This window comes from Debaryomyces fabryi, assembly GCF_001447935.2.
Source record: "Debaryomyces fabryi strain CBS 789 chromosome Unknown contig00046, whole genome shotgun sequence".
Classification (NCBI taxonomy): domain Eukaryota; kingdom Fungi; phylum Ascomycota; class Pichiomycetes; order Serinales; family Debaryomycetaceae; genus Debaryomyces; species Debaryomyces fabryi.
In genome coordinates, this window is record NW_015385472.1 from 18,461 (window position 1) to 36,913 (window position 18,453).

Genomic DNA, 18,453 nt, shown 5'->3' on the forward strand with positions numbered 1-18,453 from the left:
TATTATTTATACTTAAACCTAGTCAAATGGTATAGGCTTGTTGTTTGGATTGTTCATTTTATTCATTTCAGAGGCTGCAATGGCACTCGGAATTTTAATACCACAACAATCTCCCCATGTATTGATCGTTCCGCTATGATCATGACCACAATCACTGTCATCATCATGTTCGTGAAATTCGCTTATACCATTAGGGCATGGGATGATTGAACCAAACATAAAATGCTGAACAATAGGTAATTTTCCTAAAACCTCTGCCTTATACATTTTGATCATTCCTTCCTTTATCTTAGACCACGATTTGGCAGACAGGATATCATCCAACATGGGGGAATGCCATCTCAAACTTAACTTTTGATCTTGATTAGAAGGTATGGTCTTAATTGTGTTGATAAAATGTATACATTCAAGATACATATACTGTTTGTAGAAACTTTCGACCAATTCCTCGTTGTGAATCAGCTTTGGTTTCATATGAGGGTGGGTAGCTAATTGTGAAGATCCGAACAAAAATGGAAGAAAATGATAATCATCAAGACCCCATACTCCATGTGAACCAGCAGGTTCTAACCAATATTGCTTTTGCAACGATCTCATAACAGTAATATATTTTGTGAAGACCTTTAAGATAACACATGGATAATCTTCACGCTTGATGATACTAAGTTTCTGTAAGCATACAAGGAAAGCAATGAAGTTTAGTTCATGTCCCGACCCATAGTCGATTCTGGTTCTGTTGCCCCAAATTTCATTGAAGTAAGTAGTCAACTCGATTCTAGGATCACTATCCAAATTTTTGACTAATGGCTTTAGTATATCGAATGATTTCTTAGAAACTTCGTCATAAAAATCCCTAAACTCAATTTTTCCAAAACGTGAAATATCCTTCTCATGAACTACGGGATTGTTTTCAATTATTGTATTAATTTCGTTCAATGCATTCAATAATTCTTCTGAAGATGAAGAAACTTCAACTTGTGCATCGTTGGTTAACCCAACTACCAGGTCTTGAAGATCCTGAACAAAGTCTAATATCGTTGAATAGGCAGAAGATCCAACCCAAATGTCTAGATCTTCTGACGTAGTAATTCTTCTAACTGGTTTAGTATATTCAGCTGTCATTATACTAATAAATATGGGTCTTTAAATTGATATAGCATAAGATGGCAAAATATAGGTTCATTTGTATAAGCTGCGACATGAATTTCAAATTTATTCGAGAAAACTATTATCATCTTTCAAGACCTATTATAGCTTTTTGCACGTCTATATTGCATTTGAAATGAGTTCCGGATTGGTTCCAGGATCTAAGTCTAGCTTTTTTGCATTTCCAGCTTCAAAATTAAAGTTTGGTCAACAGCTTAAGAAGTCACAGTTATTATCAACTCTCTGGTATAAGTCTCCATCATTCAACTTGGAAAGCGATGCGTTAAATGCACCAAGTACTTTACCCCTTGATCTTAAGCCTAGAGCCGAAATCTTCCATGAAGTTCAAGTGGAAAACCCAAACAAGACAGGGATGTTTTTAAAGGTTAAACAATTTGGCACATACGGTAAATCGTTAGTGAAGTTTTACAAGAAAGGTGTATCCAATGTATGGAGCAATAAGAAAGAATTTAATAGATTGATGAAAAAGGACTTTAAAATTATTAACCAATTAAACAACAGAGGGAAACAAATAGATATTCGAATTCCCAATTTCCACAAATTAACTCATGAAATGTCCCAAGCCATATATATGAATAAAATTGAAAACGGCACGTTGAATGATAACACTCGAGGAGAAGTAATTAGGTCTGATGTGATAGAGAAGAAAATAGACGAGGGATTGTTTAATATGACAAGACATCAGTATCAGTTAATCAGGCGTACACGTAAAGACTTTTTGAAATTGCCTACATTTGCAGTTATATTTGCGGTGTTTTTTGAATTCACCCCAGCCATATGCTACGTCTTTCCAGAGATAACCCCTCTGACATGTATTTTGCCTAGTCTTGCACCTAGGATCTGGAATGCAAACGCAAGCAAGAAGTTAAGAGATCACAGGTTAGACAAGAAAGGTGAAATATTGGACGACTTGGCTTTAAGAAATGCTTATAACATTCCTTTGGACGAAGCAAGATTGCTTTGTAAAGCATTGTGCTTGACATCCAAGTACGTGCCAAATACTTTGTACCCCGAGACAGTCATTCGTGACCGTTTACAACTTCATTACAATTATTTAAAGGTCGACAACTATTATTTGAGTGGCCTCAACGGTGAAAGTTCAGGAAATATCTGGGACTTATCGCAACAAGAGCTCTTCAGAGCATGTTTAGAAAGGAACTTAATCCTTGATCTCAAGCAAGATATCAAGAATTATGACAATATAGAAGATGAAGCAGCCCAAGCAGTTTACGAGGAGAAGTATTTTGCTCAATTGAGATTAAAACTATTCCATTTTATTGTGGATTTTGAGCAATATAATATAGGATACTTAGGGATGAATCATTTGGTTAAAGATAAAATGGACACTGAATCTCTATTATTGTGGTGGAAAAAGGACAATATTAAATAAATAGTTCCAAATCACTTTTGATTCTCCGTCCCTGGATTCATCTTATCTATCTATATTCTAGACTTATCATAGATACTTAGAAATGATAAAAGGAAAGGTATAGACATAGATAGTATAGTGAATCTGAATCACGTGTATATATTACTGTTTTTTTTTTCATGTTATCTATTAGGTGATCAACATGTATTAGGTATTGATAATCAATCAAATAGATAGTATAAAGCATGTCTGTAGGCGACGAAAAGTCTGATACGGCAACTCCTCAACATAATGCATCAATACGAATAACTGATGATGAAGGACGTAGTGATGAAAATAAATTTATCGAGGATGATATTATAACTGGATGTAAGCTATATGTTTCGAAGGATGGCGAATTCAGGCTAGCAGAGATTTTACAGGATCATATGAAGAAGGGTAAAAAGGTGTTTTATGTACATTATCAAGAATTTAATAAAAGATTGGATGAATGGATAAGTGCAGACAGAATAGATTTTAGCCGAGCTTTAATCTCACCTCAAGTTAAAGTGGATAAGAAGGATGACAAAAAGGAAGGGAAGCTGAAAACATCGAAGAAATCCAAGCTGAAAAACGGTAAATCGGTGTCGAAATCAGTTACATCGACACCACAACCGATTGGAGATACGACACCTGGAACACCCAGAAATGAAGATGAGATGGATTTGGATAATTTGAATGTACAAGGGTTGAAAAGACCAGGCGAAGAGGTGAGTCGTGAAGATGAAATCAAAAAGTTAAGAACAAGCGGGTCTATGACTCAAAATCACCTGGAAGTTGCAAGAGTTAGAAACTTGTCGTCAGTAATATTGGGTGAGCATATCATTGAACCATGGTATTTCTCTCCATATCCAATCGAACTCACGGAAGAAGATGAGATATACATTTGTGACTTCACCCTAGCATATTTTGGCTCTCGTAAGCAATTCGAAAGATTCAGAACAAAATGTTCTATGAAACATCCTCCTGGTAATGAGATTTATAGAGATTCAAAGGTAAGCTTTTGGGAAATAGATGGTAGAAAACAAAGAACATGGTGTCGTAACTTATGCTTACTACTGAAACTATTTTTGGATCATAAAACATTGTACTACGATGTCGATCCATTTTTGTTTTATATCATGACAGTCAAATCTTCGCAAGGTCACCACGTAGTCGGATACTTTTCCAAGGAAAAAGAAAGTGCGGATGGATATAACGTTGCATGTATTTTGACTTTACCGTGTTATCAAAAGATGGGATTCGGTAAATTATTAATCCAGTTTTCTTACATGTTGTCTAATGTTGAGAATAAGGTAGGATCACCTGAAAAACCTTTATCAGATTTAGGGTTATTATCATACAGAGCATTTTGGACTGATACGCTAGTAAAATTATTAGTGGAAAGAAATAACCCTCATCTTTTTAAGAAGAATAATCCTCAATTATTGACTGAAACGAGTCTGAAAGATTCATCTGTTAGTCCTCCTCCAGGAGGTCGTCAATCTGCAAATATACAAAATGGGAATACTCCTTCAAGTGATATAACGATCGATGAAATATCATCTATCACTTGTATGACAACAACTGACATATTACATACTTTAACAGCATTACAGATTTTAAGATACTACAAGGGACAGCACATTATAGTGATAACCGATCATGTTATGGCTATGTATGAGAAATTGGTCAAAAAAGTTAAAGATAAGAAAAAGCATGAGCTAGATCCTTCCAAATTAAGCTGGACTCCTCCAGCTTTTACTGCCAATCAATTACGCTTTGGATGGTAATTTACTACATTATGAGCTTACGTTTACTTAATTTAATATACATTTTATTCTATAAATTGGCTAGATGACTATTCTTCTCCCCATATTTTGATGCTCTTATCTCCTTCACATGTAATTAATCTTAAACCCAGCATATCAAATGTTGATGCATATATCGCAGACTCAGTAGATCCAGTCACTGGCGTAGTTGCATCTGATTGTAATAAGTTACCACTAACATAATCATAGAATTCCATTCTTCCATCATCATATCCCGAAAATAGAGTATTACTACTTGGGTTAATAGATAGCGTATTTATTATTTTATTTTCTCCTCCTTGCCCAAATTCATTTAACAATTCACCCCCTGGTAATAACCATTCCTTAAGATTTCCAGATGTATCTCCTGAGCACATGGTCATTTCTTGTGGATGCATAGCCATCAGTCTTATGCTCTTGCTATGATGAGTAAGTGCTAATTGCGTAGTTGCTTTACGTAGATCCCATAATCGAATAGTTGCATCCATTGAACTAGAAATTATTTGTGGATCTCCTATTTGACTTGCAATTGACGTGATATCACTTCTATGACCACTTAGAACCATAATTTCCGTTCTTGACCTTAGATCCCAAACTCGAATAACAGAATCACGGCCTCCAGTAAACAACAAATCAAGTTCTGGATGTAAATCCATAGCATATATACCCCCAACATGTCCATGGTAATTTCGAATTTGACATCCCAGCAGTGAGTTTGTTCTCTCCAAGTCCCAGCACTTTACAGTTTTATCTTCGGATCCTGAAAAAAGATATGGGTACCTTGATGAAACCGCCAATGACCTTACTCCCATTATATGGCCTGTTATCGTAGCTTTCAAATTCAGACTCGCTAAGTCCCATATTTTAATTGTAGAGTCAGAGGAACCAGTTACGAACCATTTATTCGTTACAGGATCAACAGTACAAGATCGAACCCATCCTTGATGTGCACCAGCAATTACTCTTAATAATTTCCATCGTGAATCCGAATCTGGTCTAATTTCTGAAACTTGTTTGGGTTCATCTTCTATTATTTCTTTCGAAATACGTTGGTTTTGTTGTGTAGGTAATTGTGTTTGGATATTTATTCTCTCATCTTCAACCTCATCTCTGCTTCTAGTGTTAACATTTTGAAAAATATAATCTAATTTAGCATTGTCATAGACAGCTTCACTTAAAGTATCAGACGGTACATTTAGATCTGAATCATCAAACTTAAATAGTTCTTTGTATGAAACCATAGTAGTATCGGCGTAGTCTGGTATTTTCATAAATTATTTTGTTAATGATATTGAATTTCATAAACCTCAATTTTTAAGAACACAATGGTTGCATCAATTACAGAGCTTTTTGCTAGTATTATCATTCAAAACATAATACTATGACCAATACATTACCACTATGTCGACAATTGAATGATATTATTAAAGAAGGGCGTAGTGCTACGTACAAGATCATTCAAATTATTCCAGCTACAGAGGATGTTCCAGAGGCATTTACAACATTTCGAACTGACGAAGAAACATGGGATATAGGGTTAACGAAGAAGACATATTTATCCATATTCAAGGAAGCACACACCTTTTGGCACAATAATTTGATTCCATATGCACCTAAATTCGAAGAATACTGGTATAATGATAATGAAAAACTAATGAATACATATCTTATGACATTGGGTTATTTACTAACAACAAACGAGAATCACACAATAATCAGACTACACGAGGTGACCTTCTGGCAGATATGGAAAACTTTACCTAAGAGCAGACAATTTTTGTTATCCGAATTTGAAATATTGACAGCATATATTAGTAGTCGGTTGAAACGAATAAATAAAAGTTCATCGTTGTGGATGATGGTCAAGAAGATAGCAATAGCTCTTATTTTTCACGAAATCGCTGATGCTAAGGTAGAAGATTCTGTTGAATTATACAAAGTTCTTGTGAACCGGATCTTGAAATCTTGTGAAATTCATTTTGCAAATTATTATGCTTCTAGATTTTTAAAATGGTGTATTCGATTTAATTTTACATTATACAAGAATACAGAGAACAAGGCGATCAGAGAGGCGATGGTCGAAATGAACGAAATCATCTTAAACAGCCTTGTGGTGCTCTGCCATCAAAAGCTATCTGACGTCTCTTTATGGACCACCCTTGAAGTCTATCTCAGAGAATGCAGCAGCAGATTAAACTCTTCAGAATACGCAATAGATGAATACAATATGGTAATCGATCAGCTTACAAAATTAAGTAGTGCTGACTTCACACAGATCGATACATTAAGAGAACAGAATATGCCACAATTTGATGTGGAGAAGTTCCAACTCGATCAAATTAGTTGGTTACTCAAAGCAAATTGTTCCATTGTAACTCCTTACAAGGCTTTGATTGCACCCTTACCTACTTCATCGCGAGGGACCAGTTTGCAACTTCACACTATGATCAACTTCGCCTACAGTAGTGAGAAAGAACAGTTAAATGATTTTGTCGAAACCACAGGTGAAAATCCGTTATACAACTCCAAGGCGAAGTTTGCATCGGTACTACAACACCTACTACAGAAAGAATTTGTCTAATGGGTGCTAGTATTTAATTGTATAGTTAATACATAGTAAGTCATTGCTCAAACGCACGACTCTCAGGAAGCATTAAAATGTTGCGTAAATCTATTTCTAAATACTTTGCATGGATAGAAACAAGGCAAAATGGTATGTATAAATCTATATTGATGTTCTATAAGGGACCCTACTAACTAGAATAACTAGTTGAAAATCCGCCAATTACAAAAAAAGAAGCAGGAAGAAGCAGCAGCAGCAGCAGAATCAGCCGCAAGCATTTCGCTGACCGAATCAACCAATTTGAATACATCAGCTAATCTTTCGTCATCGAGAGTAAGTGCTGCCCAACTAAGACTCCAGAAGGATATTACAGAAATAGATTTGCCTAGAAGTATCAAATTGACGTTTCCAGATCCTTCAGACTTATTCAATTTCAATCTCTCCATAACTCCCCAAGAAGGGTACTATAAAGGAGGAACATTTGAGTTTAAGACAGAAATAAACAATAACTTCCCCATAGAACCTCCTAAGATCAAATGTCTAAATAAAATCTATCATCCCAACATAGATTTGGATGGAAATATATGCTTGAATATTTTGAGAGAGGATTGGTCTCCGGTACTAAATTTGAATTCGATATTAATCGGATTAAATTTTTTATTTCTAGAACCAAATCCAAATGATCCGTTAAACAAAGATGCAGCCAATGTATTGGTGAAAAATAAGTCGGTTTTTACTTCAAACGTAAAATCGTCAATGAGAGGTGGTTATATTGACAATGAACATTATGATAGAGTTGTATAGTATCAAATTCCGTAATTCGCATTCTCCTATGAACCACTAGTGGGCTATTTCGCATGGAGATTATAATATAAGCAAGAGTTAATAATTCAGGCTGTAATGTATCGGATCAACCTGTGAGCGTGCCTATATGTAAGTAGCTGTGAGAATATGTGACAATAAGTTTGATCTATTCCGAAGAAGGTCGATTTAAAACAACCTCTAAGAGCCTAGAAATATTTAAGCCTCATTCTACAGTTGACTCGATTAAGCGATCAGGCATAGTAAAAGATCTTAACGTAATGCTGCTGAATATATACAATGAGAGCCAGCATTTAAATTAAGGAACATGGGTTACGATTTTAAATAGGCTATGACGGTTGAATCTCCTGTCTATTGTTCGGTGTATGAGACGGTGAATGCAATAAAACTAGACGTATCAAGGTTAAGAGAGCAATAAATTTTGCAATTCGGAGCCACCATTACTCAACCTCTTTAAGTTAACTATATAAATGGAAGGATATCATCATGTCTTCTTGAGATATCATTAAATCATTAAGATATATAGATATAAAAATTAATAGAATATGCAATTTTCCACATTATTAAAATTAGCCATGGCTACAGTTGCTGCAAATGGTGCTGCCATCAGTATCAACCCACTTGATTCGGCATTATCGAGTCTCTCGATTCCATCTGGTGTTCCAACTGGTGTTCCAACTGGTGTTCCAACTGGTGTTCCAACTGGTGTTCCAACTGGTGTTCCATCTGGCGCTCCATCAGGTATTCCATCAGGTATTCCATCAGGTATTCCTTCTGATGCTCCACATAGCTACATACAACCAACTAAGACAGGTGGTTTCTTTGGAGGTCTTTTCAAACGCAATGAGAATGAAGAAGGTCCGGTAGCTCCAACCGGCGCACCATCAGGTGTTCCACCTATTCAATCAGATGCCCAATCAGGTATTCCATCAGGTATTCCATCGGATGTTCCATCGAGTGCTCCAACGGGTGCTCCATCGGGTGCTCCATCGGGTTTCCATGGTTTCCATAATAATGAGAAGCGTGGTCCACAACAAGAAGCCCCATCAGGTGCTCCATCAGGTTCTATTCCATCTGGTGCTATTCCATCTGGTGCTATTCCATCTGGTGCTCCATCCGGTGTTCCTCCTATTCCATCTGGAGCCCAATCAGGAGTCCCACCTATTCCTTCTGGCGCTTCATCAGTTGCACCATCTGGGTTCAATCATAATGAGAAGCGTGGTCAACAACAAGGAGCCCCATCAGGTGCTCCATCCGGTGTTCCTCCTATTCCATCAGGTGCTCCATCCGGTGTTCCTCCTATTCCATCAGGTGCTCCATCCGGTGCTCCTCCTATTCCATCAGGTGCTCCATCCGGTGTTCCTCCTATTCCTTCTGGAGCCCAATCAGGAGTCCCACCTATTCCTTCTGGTGCTTCATCAGTTGCACCATCTGGGTTCAATCATAATGAGAAGCGTGGTCAACAACAAGGAGCCCCATCAGGTGCTCCATCAGGCGTCCCACCTATTCCATCTGGTTCTATTCCATCTGGTGCTATTCCATCTGGTGTTCCTCCAATTCCATCTGGTGCCCAATCTGGTGTTCCACCTATCCCATCTAGTGCTTCTGGTAAGAACGAGACCCAAAATGATGGCCATAATGGATGGAAACAAAATCATCAGTCTGTCAGAGTCTAGTTAACCTCCAAAGTTGTTCACCAATGTTTTACTTAGGTTTCTAGTTTTTAATTCAATTTTCTCGCAATGATCTTGCAGTATGCTTTCCTTTTATAGTTTATGATTATCAAATAAATAATATGCTTTTACAAAATGGCTGCAAATAGCTATGTAAGGTATTTATTAACAACAAAAATATTATAAAATATGCATTCAGGCCGCATTTATAAATAGCATATATGAATATCAAGGAAAGCATTAAAAGGACATAATTGTATAGAAATCCTGAATGTAATAATAATGAGTTCTCATAAATATCGAATTGGAAATACTTTTATTGATACGTAGTACCCGAAAGGATGGATAATGATACAAGGTATGGGTGCAGAAATAATCAATCAATATCTAACACGGAAAACAACACAATATTATAACACCAAAAAAAACCTTAAGTATTTGGATCATTAATTGATAAAAATTTATATTTCTTCTTTGTAATATCATAGCAGTCATTCAAAGCATCATCATCTACAAACCATGTTACTCTTCCAGCCGCACCTTCATTCACTATGGAGCTTGGTAAACCTTTTTCTGGTCTTTCCATGATTGTTCTCATGATTGGTGCTTTGGTTAAACCTTCAACAACAAAAGTAACCCTATGCGCATGACAAATAACCGGTATCGATAATGTAATTCTATTTTCTGGACCTGAAGGGGCGTTTAAAACCGGTAAACACCAAGCGAGCTTTTCCCTTAATTGCTCACCATACTTTGGGAATAACGAGGCAATATGACCATCCGGGGCACAACCTAAAAGCAATAAATCAAACATTGGCAACTTAACTGAATCTTTCTTTGCAAAATTACGAATTAATAATTTTTCGTATACGTCGGCACATTCCTGGGGGTCATCAATTAATGCTTCATCTATGTGGTAAATATTCGGCTTCAAATCGCCGCTGATATTGTCAAAAAGCTCACGCTTGGCTTGCCCATAATTCGAATCATTACTTTCAAACGGCACCAATCTCTCATCTGCAAAGTAAACGTCCCATTTATCCCACTCGATCTCGTCTTGTCTCGACAAAAGACCCTCCCTTAATATCTTAATCAACGACCCTCCACTGATCGCAATCTTGAACCTAATATCCCCCCTCTTCTTCTTTTCCTTCTTAACTTTACCGTTGGCGCCATTTCCGTTTCCATTACCATTTCCGCTTAATGACAACGCACTTGATGAATTGAGCAACGCCGGTCTTGTCAACTTATCTTGTTTAATTAATTCGATCTGTGCATGGTCCAACGTATTGTACAACGTCATATTTTGCGCCGATATAACATGGTCAGCAACCGCTTCAGCAACTCCCAAAAACTCTGGAAATGAGTATATTAAAGGAACCGTAGTAGTCATCTTTCAAATCGTAAATTTCGATGTCCAAAATATCAATATTTTTTTTCTTGATTACTTGTCGTCAATTATTTTACGTCCAATCTGAGAATGATATTCACTCAATAAATATCCAATAATGAAATCTAATATGTATACAACCTTGTCACAGTCAATGTCAAGTTATTATATACTATAATCAATACTTTATAAGGAAAACTACTATTTAATACCCTTGAAGATCACTCCCGGTGATTTTTCTTGAAGCAAAAACTCATTTAACGTCACGTGAGCAATACATATAAGGACAGAACTTGCTAGAAGTTTCAACCTGGTTTATAGTCCGCTGTTGCCGTCGATGCCAGCTAGATAGGATACCGTAACGACCATAGGCACCTTCACTACAATTAACAAGGATTTGGAGTAAATTTGGTGTGATTTTGATGAAGATTAGGGCCAGAACCATGCTTGCTCATATGCAGAATATTAATGATGTGGACTACAGCAATCGTCACTTATTATATAAATAGTTAGGCTTTTAAGAGGATTCTATCAAAAGAAGACAATCATAATAACTAAACACGTTATGATTGAGGATTATTTAACGTTAACGACCAAATTGGTCCATGGGTACATAGAAGAATACGCACCAGTGCATTTGACAAGCAAGCTAGTTGAATCGAGCAGATTCAATCAATATTTGGTCAGTAATGGAGATGAGTTGAAGGTGACGGTAAATGTAAGCGAGGTGGCAGAGAGAATCAATTTGGTGAATTTTGTTACTATTGGCACGGAAAAGGTCGACACAGTATTAATTGACTGGAACGCAGACGCATTAAAGACTGAATTGCCCCTTGAAGAAATAGGTCCCGAATTAAGAAAGGAATTTAATCGAAAAATTGATTTGAGCATCAATAGTAAGATCAGTAAGTTATTCCATTACAGTGGGAATAGTAGTCATGAAGAATTGCAAACCAAGGACCTGAAGCATCCGTCACACCCACACCCACACCCAGCCCTACATAATCCATTGGGTTCAGAGACTGAGAGAAGAAAGATACCAGATATGCCGGGATTCGATGACGAATATGAGATTTTGGGAACGGATAAAACAACCCCATCGAGTAGGCCGTTTCCTAACATTGGAGACAGAGATTTAAACCCACCGGGCTTACCAAAATATCCTGAAATGAAACCATATCTTGATCCAAATGGAGGGAATGGCGACGGAGGAATGTATCCTCTGGGCGAACATCCTATATTTGGAGGCCACAGGAACAGTGGAAACTCTTCAAGATTGGGTGTCCCCCCAGGAGCTAGATATGATGATCCGATGGGCGAGGATAGTTTTGATGCGCTAGGTAGTGGCTTACCAGGCAATATGGGAGGGAGCCTTGGCCGAGGCAATTCAGGATCAGGATTTCCTGGCTTCGGTAACCCAGGATCAGGCTCAGGTTCGGGACCATTTGGTTTCTAATATGTGTGCTTGAATTTGCACAATGATCAGTACTCAAGTCTTTGCACAATGATTAATACTAGTATAGCACACTGATTAGTATTCATGTCGTGTGCATAATGATTAGTGCAGTGGGTGCAGGGATACTCACATCAAGCAAATTTCCGTTTCATTCGCTCAAAATTGACAGTGAAAGCTATCTTATTGGCTCAATATGCATGCATTGCGCCTGATAGACACATTAATGTCAAATTGTCTATAGTTCATAGTTGACACTTTGACGTACTTTATGTGGATGCCTATTTTGGCTGCAACGGCCTCTTACTCAAGGATTTTCAAACAATACACATTATGCTCTTGCGACCTAATTAATATACCTAAATAAGAATATCATCCCTTCTACCTATTGTCAATTCTGTATGCTAATAAATTTTAAACATTTTAGGTAATTTTGATCTGCTATAGACATAATTTCACTCTATCTATGGTCCCTTTATATCTACGCATTGTGTACACTACCTAGCGATTGCTTGTTCTCCACTATTTTTTGACAGAAGCATGTGAAGTATTACAGAAAACTTTATACGTTCGTCCTTATGCACTACTTTTTTTATGTACATACAATAAATGCACCATAAAAACCTACTTACAAATTGGGCCATTCTCTTGTATCATTGTAAGACATGTAATTATCAAGGAAATACTATTGATAGAACAATAAATTAATGAAAAGGTTGTTGTAGCTAGACAACAGAAAGTAGTATGAAGGAGTATATTGATTGCTATGGGATTTTTGCTTATTTGGGGGTCTGTATAAATTAAATTATCGTTATATGTTTCTCGCAGCCTATAGATCGATAAAACTCTGGAGCACAATCTTGGTGACAGTTTTTTTTTGAAATCGGGGTCTGCAACCTACAAGCGATGGCTATACGATGTAGTTTATTTAGCTTATGCCAAATATGGTTGCGGATTTTTCAAACATCGTAATAGTATTAGGGAGATTACCTGATTCGGTAATTTTACTATTTTTTTTTTCCTCCGCATTGAAGACTAGTATTTTCATGAATGCACCTAATTAGGCAATTTTTATATCGATACTAATCAAATGCCATATGTACTAGTCACAGTCTAAGATTGAACACATTAAATAATCTTTATTCATATATATATTTGAATTCCCAGATAAACTGATATCCTTTTTTGAATACTTCTGGATACTAAGTTGTAATCAAAATATATTATTTTTATTAACATTATTATATGCATATATAGTGGAAAAATAGAAGCAAATCTAATACCCAAATAATACCCCCAATTTGCTACGGTTTTTCAAAATACTACACTTCAGTTTATTTTCATCAATCCAACATATTAAAAGGACAACAATAATAGCTAAAATAATCGCTATCATAATAACGTTATACTACTACAGCGAAAAGCAACCTAAGATTTGAAATATCTGATAATTATACCAGTGATTCAATATGTCGCATATTTATAGTTCAAATGCTTCGATAGATGGCGAAGGACCGGTGAATTCTCCACCATACGATTCTTATTTGAATAAATACAACAATACCAACTTATTGCAAGTTACGACTAATAATAGTGAAACCACCACTACATTTGTGGATAATTCCATAACTTCCAGACTTGCTGAAAATAATAAAAAATCACCTAATGCCACACCAGGAAATGAAAACAACAACTCATCTTCAAACTTAAACTTGGAAGGACAGGAAATTTTACATAATGAAAAGAGGTTATTTTCTTTCCTTTTTTCCAAGAAGGTACCACCCGTCACTGCACCAGAAGAAAGAACCATTTACCCGTGGAAGAAAGCTAATGTATTCAGTAGGATGATGTTCTACTGGCTTTGGCCAGTGCTATATAAGGGCTATAAAAGAACTTTATTGCCAGACGATTTGTGGTATCTTACTGAAGAGTTGAAAGTCGAGTCTATGCATGAAAGGTTCGATGTGAATTTAAACAAAAGATTAGAGAAAGATAAGCAAAAATATTTAAAAAAGCATAATAATCTAGATGGCCATGTTTGGTCGCCATACAACATCCCTTTGGCATTATTCGATACATTCAAATTACAGTACTCCATGAGTTGTATATTTTTGGGTTTGTCGTTTGTTTGTCAAGCTTTATCTCCTTTGATTACCAGAAGATTAATTGATTTTGTTCAAAACTCTTACGAAACAAGAATTTTTGGTGTCGAAGTGAGTTATAATGAGGGTATCGGATACACTATCGGGGCTGTTGTATTGATTTTTGTTAATGGTTTATTGTTAAATCACTTTTTCCACAATGCAATGGTAACTGGAGCTCAAGCAAAAGCTATTTTGACTAAATCTTTACTTTTAAAATCCTTTAGTTTAAGTTCAAAATCAAGAAATCAATTTTCAATTGGTAAGATCACCTCATTGATGAGTACAGATTTAGCTAGAATTGATTTAGCTATTGGATTTCAACCTTTGGTGGTTTGTTTCCCTATTCCTGTTATAATAGCTGTTGTGTTATTGCTTAAATTTATCGGTGTCACTTCCTTGGCCGGTATTGGTTTATTCGTTGTTTCTTTGGTACTTTGCGTTTTGTTGACCAAAAAATTGTTTACCACTAGAGAAGAAGTTGTTTTATACACAGACGAAAGAATTAGTTTGATGAGAGAAGTTTTGACTAACTTGAAAATTATTAAGTTCTATGCATGGGAAATGGCTTACAAAGTAGGTATCACGAAAGTCCGTACTAAGGAAATGAAATATTTATTTACTATTAAAGTTTTGAGAAACTTTGTTACTGCCTATGCTGTTACTTTACCAACATTAACCTCAATGGTTTCATTCACTTCTATGTGGGCGAACAATAGCATGAAAGGTGCAGGTAAGGTATTTTCTTCGTTATCTTTATTTTCTATTTTGGCCCAGGCTATCATGTTATTGCCAATTGCTTTGGCTACTGGTGCTGATGCCTTGATTGGCTTCCGTCGTTGTAGAGATTATTTAGTGGCAGAAGAATATGATGATGATTTGGAAGAAAGATTAGCATCTGACGTTGATAAAAGATATATTGCTGGTGACACCAATTCGGAGTTTGAGTTCAAACACGAGTCTTTTGATTTAAGTGAAACTGGTTCATACGAAAATACAAATAAAAACGCAAATGTGATTGAAGTTAGTCATGCTAATTTTATTTGGGAAAGCTTTTACACAGAAAATTCTAGTTCGTGGGATTTGAATTCTTCAGGAAGTCTGAGTGAAAAGGACCCCAAACAAAAGAAAAAGTCTAAATCTAAAGACATAAAGTACCAAATCAAAGAAAAAGATAGTTTTCAAGAGTCCTCAAGATCCTCTAACGAGACATATTGTGAATCTCCCTCTGTGATAGAAGCCAGAAATTTTCCAGGTTTAACTGATATCAACTTATCTGTAAAACAAGGTGAATTCATTATAATAACCGGTTCAATCGGATCTGGTAAGTCTTCATTATTGGCCGCTTTATCTGGATTTATGAAGTTAGAAAATCCATCAGTTGGAAAAGTAAGCATTTATGATGATTTATTATTGTGTTCAGACCCTTGGATTCAAAATGCGACTGTTAGAGATAATATCATTTTCGGAAAGCCATATGATGAGACTAGATATAACAAAGTAATTAGAGCATGCTGCTTAGAAGACGATATAAAATTATTGCCAGCTAGAGATTTAGCTGAAATCGGTGAAAGAGGTATTACATTATCCGGTGGTCAGAAGTCACGTATCAATTTAGCAAGAGCTGCTTATGCGGATGCAGGTATTTTGTTATTTGATGATGTTTTATCTGCCGTTGATGCCAGAGTTGGAAAGCACATAGTTAATAATTTATTCAATGGTCTTTTGAAGGACAAAACTAAGGTTCTAGCAACCCATCAGTTATCGTTAATTGAATCAGCTGATAAAGTTGTTTATTTAAACGGTGATGGATCTATCGATTTCGGAACTTTAAATGAATTGCTTGCCAGAAATAATCAATTTAAGAGATTAATTGAATTTAATACGGATCTTACTAGAGATAATGAATCTAGAAAAAGTGAAACCCAAAGGGTGTATGAAAATTATAGTGATACAGATTATGATAACAATAATGGTTATGAAGGGGCAAGATTAATTAGACAACAGTCAGTTGTTCCTGAATCAAGTGATATCGCAGGTAAAATAATGGGTGACGAAGAAAGGGCTACGAATGCTATTTCATGGGATATTTACAAGAAGTATATTGATTTAGGTTCTGGATTCTTTGGTTGGTCTGCTGGACCTGTATTCATTTTCTTGATATCGTTAGCAACATTTTGTCAATTATTTACTAATACTTGGTTATCTTTTTGGACTGAAAAGAAATTTCCAAATAAAAGTGATCACTTCTATGTGGCGTTATATGTTATGTTTGCATTTTTGACTGTTTTCTTTACTGCAATTGAATTTACCATGTTGGCTTACATGAATAACAGATCGGCTAAATTATTGAATGTCAAAGCTGTTGAAAAGATATTACATGCTCCAATGAGTTATTTAGATACTAATCCAATGGGTAGAATTTTAAACAGATTTACAAAAGATACCGATTCTTTGGATAATGAGATTGGGGAACAGTTAAGATTATTCTTATTCCCATTAGCTACTATTATTGGTATTGTGATTTTATGCATTTGTTACTTACCGTGGTTTGCAATTGCTGTTCCATTTTTGTCATTTGCATTCGTTTTTGTTGCAAACTTTTACCAGGGATCTTCAAGAGAAATTAAAAGGTTAGAAGCAGTTCAAAGATCTTTGGTATATAATAATTTTAATGAAACCTTGTCTGGAATGTCAACTATTAAGGCATACAAAGTCGAAGAAACATTCATTGAGAAGAATGATAGATATCTCAATAAAATGAATGAGGCTTATTATGTCTCAATTGCAAATCAAAGATGGTTAGGTGTCCATTTGGACATTATTGCTAGTATTTTTGCTTTGATCATTTGTTTATTATGTATCACTGATCAATTCCACATTAGTGCATCTTCAACTGGGTTGTTGTTAAGTTATGTTATTCAAATTGTTGGTTTATTATCTTTGACTATTAGATCAATGACACAAGTTGAGAACGAAATGAACTCTGTTGAAAGATTACATCAATATGCATTCCATTTACCTCAAGAAGGGGCATATAAAAAGCCGGAATCTAAACCACCTGCAGAATGGCCCCCATCAGGATATATTCAATTCAATAATGTATCCTTAAAATATAGAGATCACTTACCTACAGTTTTAAAGAATTTGAACTTTAGCGTTTACCCTGGTGAGAAGGTTGGTATTTGTGGTAGAACAGGTGCTGGAAAATCTTCTATCATGTCCGCCTTGTATCGTCTTGTAGAATTGAATGAAGGATCAATTATTATCGACGGTTTAAATATAGCTGAAATGGGGTTATATGACTTGAGATCGAAGTTATCTATTATTCCACAAGATCCTGTCTTATTTCAAGGAACAATAAGAAGGAATTTAGATCCATTTAATGAGTCAACAGATGAGAAGTTATGGGATGCATTAAGAAGATCAGGCTTGATTGATGCAAGTCAAATATCTAAGATTAAGAATACTAAATTAGATCAAAATAGGAATATTGGCCACGATAGTCTTCATAAATTTCATTTGGACCAATTAGTTGCTGATGATGGAAGCAATTTTTCGTTAGGAGAAAGACAGTTAATTGCATTGGCCAGAGCCATGGTTCGTAATTCTAAGATATTAATCTTAGATGAAGCAACCTCGTCTGTTGATTATGAAACTGATGCAAAAATTCAGGAAACTATTGTCAATGAATTCAGTCACTGTACGATATTGTGTATTGCTCATAGGTTGAAAACTATTCTTCATTACGATAGGATTTTGGTAATGGATAAAGGTTCGCTTATAGAAAAAGGTACACCATATAATTTGTTTACAGATAGGAATGGCGTTTTCAGACAAATGTGTGATAAGACTAATATTATCGATGAAGATTTTCAATGATTTTTTTCTTTTAAATTATTTATGAATGTTTGTATATTAGAATTATTTAAGATTAATACATTCTTTGATTAAAAGTTTAATAAAATATTTTACCAAGTAAAGTGTATTGAATTCAAATGTTTCGTAAGGATTAACCAATACTAGATCCTTTGTAGTATAGACTT

General features: G+C 35.6%; 10 protein-coding genes across 10 annotated transcripts; 7 read left to right on the forward strand and 3 right to left on the reverse strand.

Moving 5' to 3' along the window:
* Nucleotides 1-18: 18 nt before the first annotated feature.
* On the reverse strand, nucleotides 19-1,122 carry AC631_02551 (peptidylprolyl isomerase; the record flags this gene model as incomplete). The annotated part of the gene is made up of 1 exon (XM_015611381.1): nucleotides 19-1,122. The coding sequence occupies one exon, from the start codon at nucleotides 1,120-1,122 to the stop codon at nucleotides 19-21; it is 1,104 nt and encodes a 367-aa protein (XP_015467779.1).
* A 160-nt stretch (nucleotides 1,123-1,282) lies between these two features.
* AC631_02552 (uncharacterized protein) lies at nucleotides 1,283-2,557 on the forward strand (the record flags this gene model as incomplete). The annotated part of the gene is made up of 1 exon (XM_015611382.1): nucleotides 1,283-2,557. One exon carries the CDS (start codon nucleotides 1,283-1,285, stop codon nucleotides 2,555-2,557), a length of 1,275 nt encoding a protein of 424 aa, XP_015467780.1.
* Nucleotides 2,558-2,781: 224 nt separating this feature from the next.
* Nucleotides 2,782-4,347, forward strand: ESA1 (NuA4 histone acetyltransferase complex catalytic subunit; the record flags this gene model as incomplete). Its single annotated transcript, XM_015611383.1, has 1 exon — nucleotides 2,782-4,347. One exon carries the CDS (start codon nucleotides 2,782-2,784, stop codon nucleotides 4,345-4,347), a length of 1,566 nt encoding a protein of 521 aa, XP_015467781.1.
* A 68-nt stretch (nucleotides 4,348-4,415) lies between these two features.
* AC631_02554 (mRNA splicing protein) lies at nucleotides 4,416-5,636 on the reverse strand (the record flags this gene model as incomplete). Its single annotated transcript, XM_015611384.1, has 1 exon — nucleotides 4,416-5,636. The coding sequence occupies one exon, from the start codon at nucleotides 5,634-5,636 to the stop codon at nucleotides 4,416-4,418; it is 1,221 nt and encodes a 406-aa protein (XP_015467782.1).
* Nucleotides 5,637-5,746: 110 nt separating this feature from the next.
* On the forward strand, nucleotides 5,747-6,946 carry AC631_02555 (uncharacterized protein; the record flags this gene model as incomplete). Its single annotated transcript, XM_015611385.1, has 1 exon — nucleotides 5,747-6,946. One exon carries the CDS (start codon nucleotides 5,747-5,749, stop codon nucleotides 6,944-6,946), a length of 1,200 nt encoding a protein of 399 aa, XP_015467783.1.
* A 129-nt stretch (nucleotides 6,947-7,075) lies between these two features.
* Nucleotides 7,076-7,732, forward strand: AC631_02556 (NEDD8-conjugating protein; the record flags this gene model as incomplete). Its single annotated transcript, XM_015611386.1, has 2 exons — nucleotides 7,076-7,078; nucleotides 7,136-7,732. The coding sequence occupies 2 exons, from the start codon at nucleotides 7,076-7,078 to the stop codon at nucleotides 7,730-7,732; spliced, it is 600 nt and encodes a 199-aa protein (XP_015467784.1).
* Nucleotides 7,733-8,325: 593 nt separating this feature from the next.
* AC631_02557 (uncharacterized protein) lies at nucleotides 8,326-9,426 on the forward strand (the record flags this gene model as incomplete). Its single annotated transcript, XM_015611387.1, has 1 exon — nucleotides 8,326-9,426. The coding sequence occupies one exon, from the start codon at nucleotides 8,326-8,328 to the stop codon at nucleotides 9,424-9,426; it is 1,101 nt and encodes a 366-aa protein (XP_015467785.1).
* Nucleotides 9,427-9,853: 427 nt separating this feature from the next.
* On the reverse strand, nucleotides 9,854-10,816 carry AC631_02558 (uncharacterized protein; the record flags this gene model as incomplete). The annotated part of the gene is made up of 1 exon (XM_015611388.1): nucleotides 9,854-10,816. One exon carries the CDS (start codon nucleotides 10,814-10,816, stop codon nucleotides 9,854-9,856), a length of 963 nt encoding a protein of 320 aa, XP_015467786.1.
* Nucleotides 10,817-11,378: 562 nt separating this feature from the next.
* AC631_02559 (uncharacterized protein) lies at nucleotides 11,379-12,269 on the forward strand (the record flags this gene model as incomplete). Its single annotated transcript, XM_015611389.1, has 1 exon — nucleotides 11,379-12,269. The coding sequence occupies one exon, from the start codon at nucleotides 11,379-11,381 to the stop codon at nucleotides 12,267-12,269; it is 891 nt and encodes a 296-aa protein (XP_015467787.1).
* A 1,466-nt stretch (nucleotides 12,270-13,735) lies between these two features.
* YOR1 (ATP-binding cassette transporter) lies at nucleotides 13,736-18,289 on the forward strand (the record flags this gene model as incomplete). Its single annotated transcript, XM_015611390.1, has 1 exon — nucleotides 13,736-18,289. One exon carries the CDS (start codon nucleotides 13,736-13,738, stop codon nucleotides 18,287-18,289), a length of 4,554 nt encoding a protein of 1,517 aa, XP_015467788.1.
* Nucleotides 18,290-18,453: the final 164 nt, after the last annotated feature.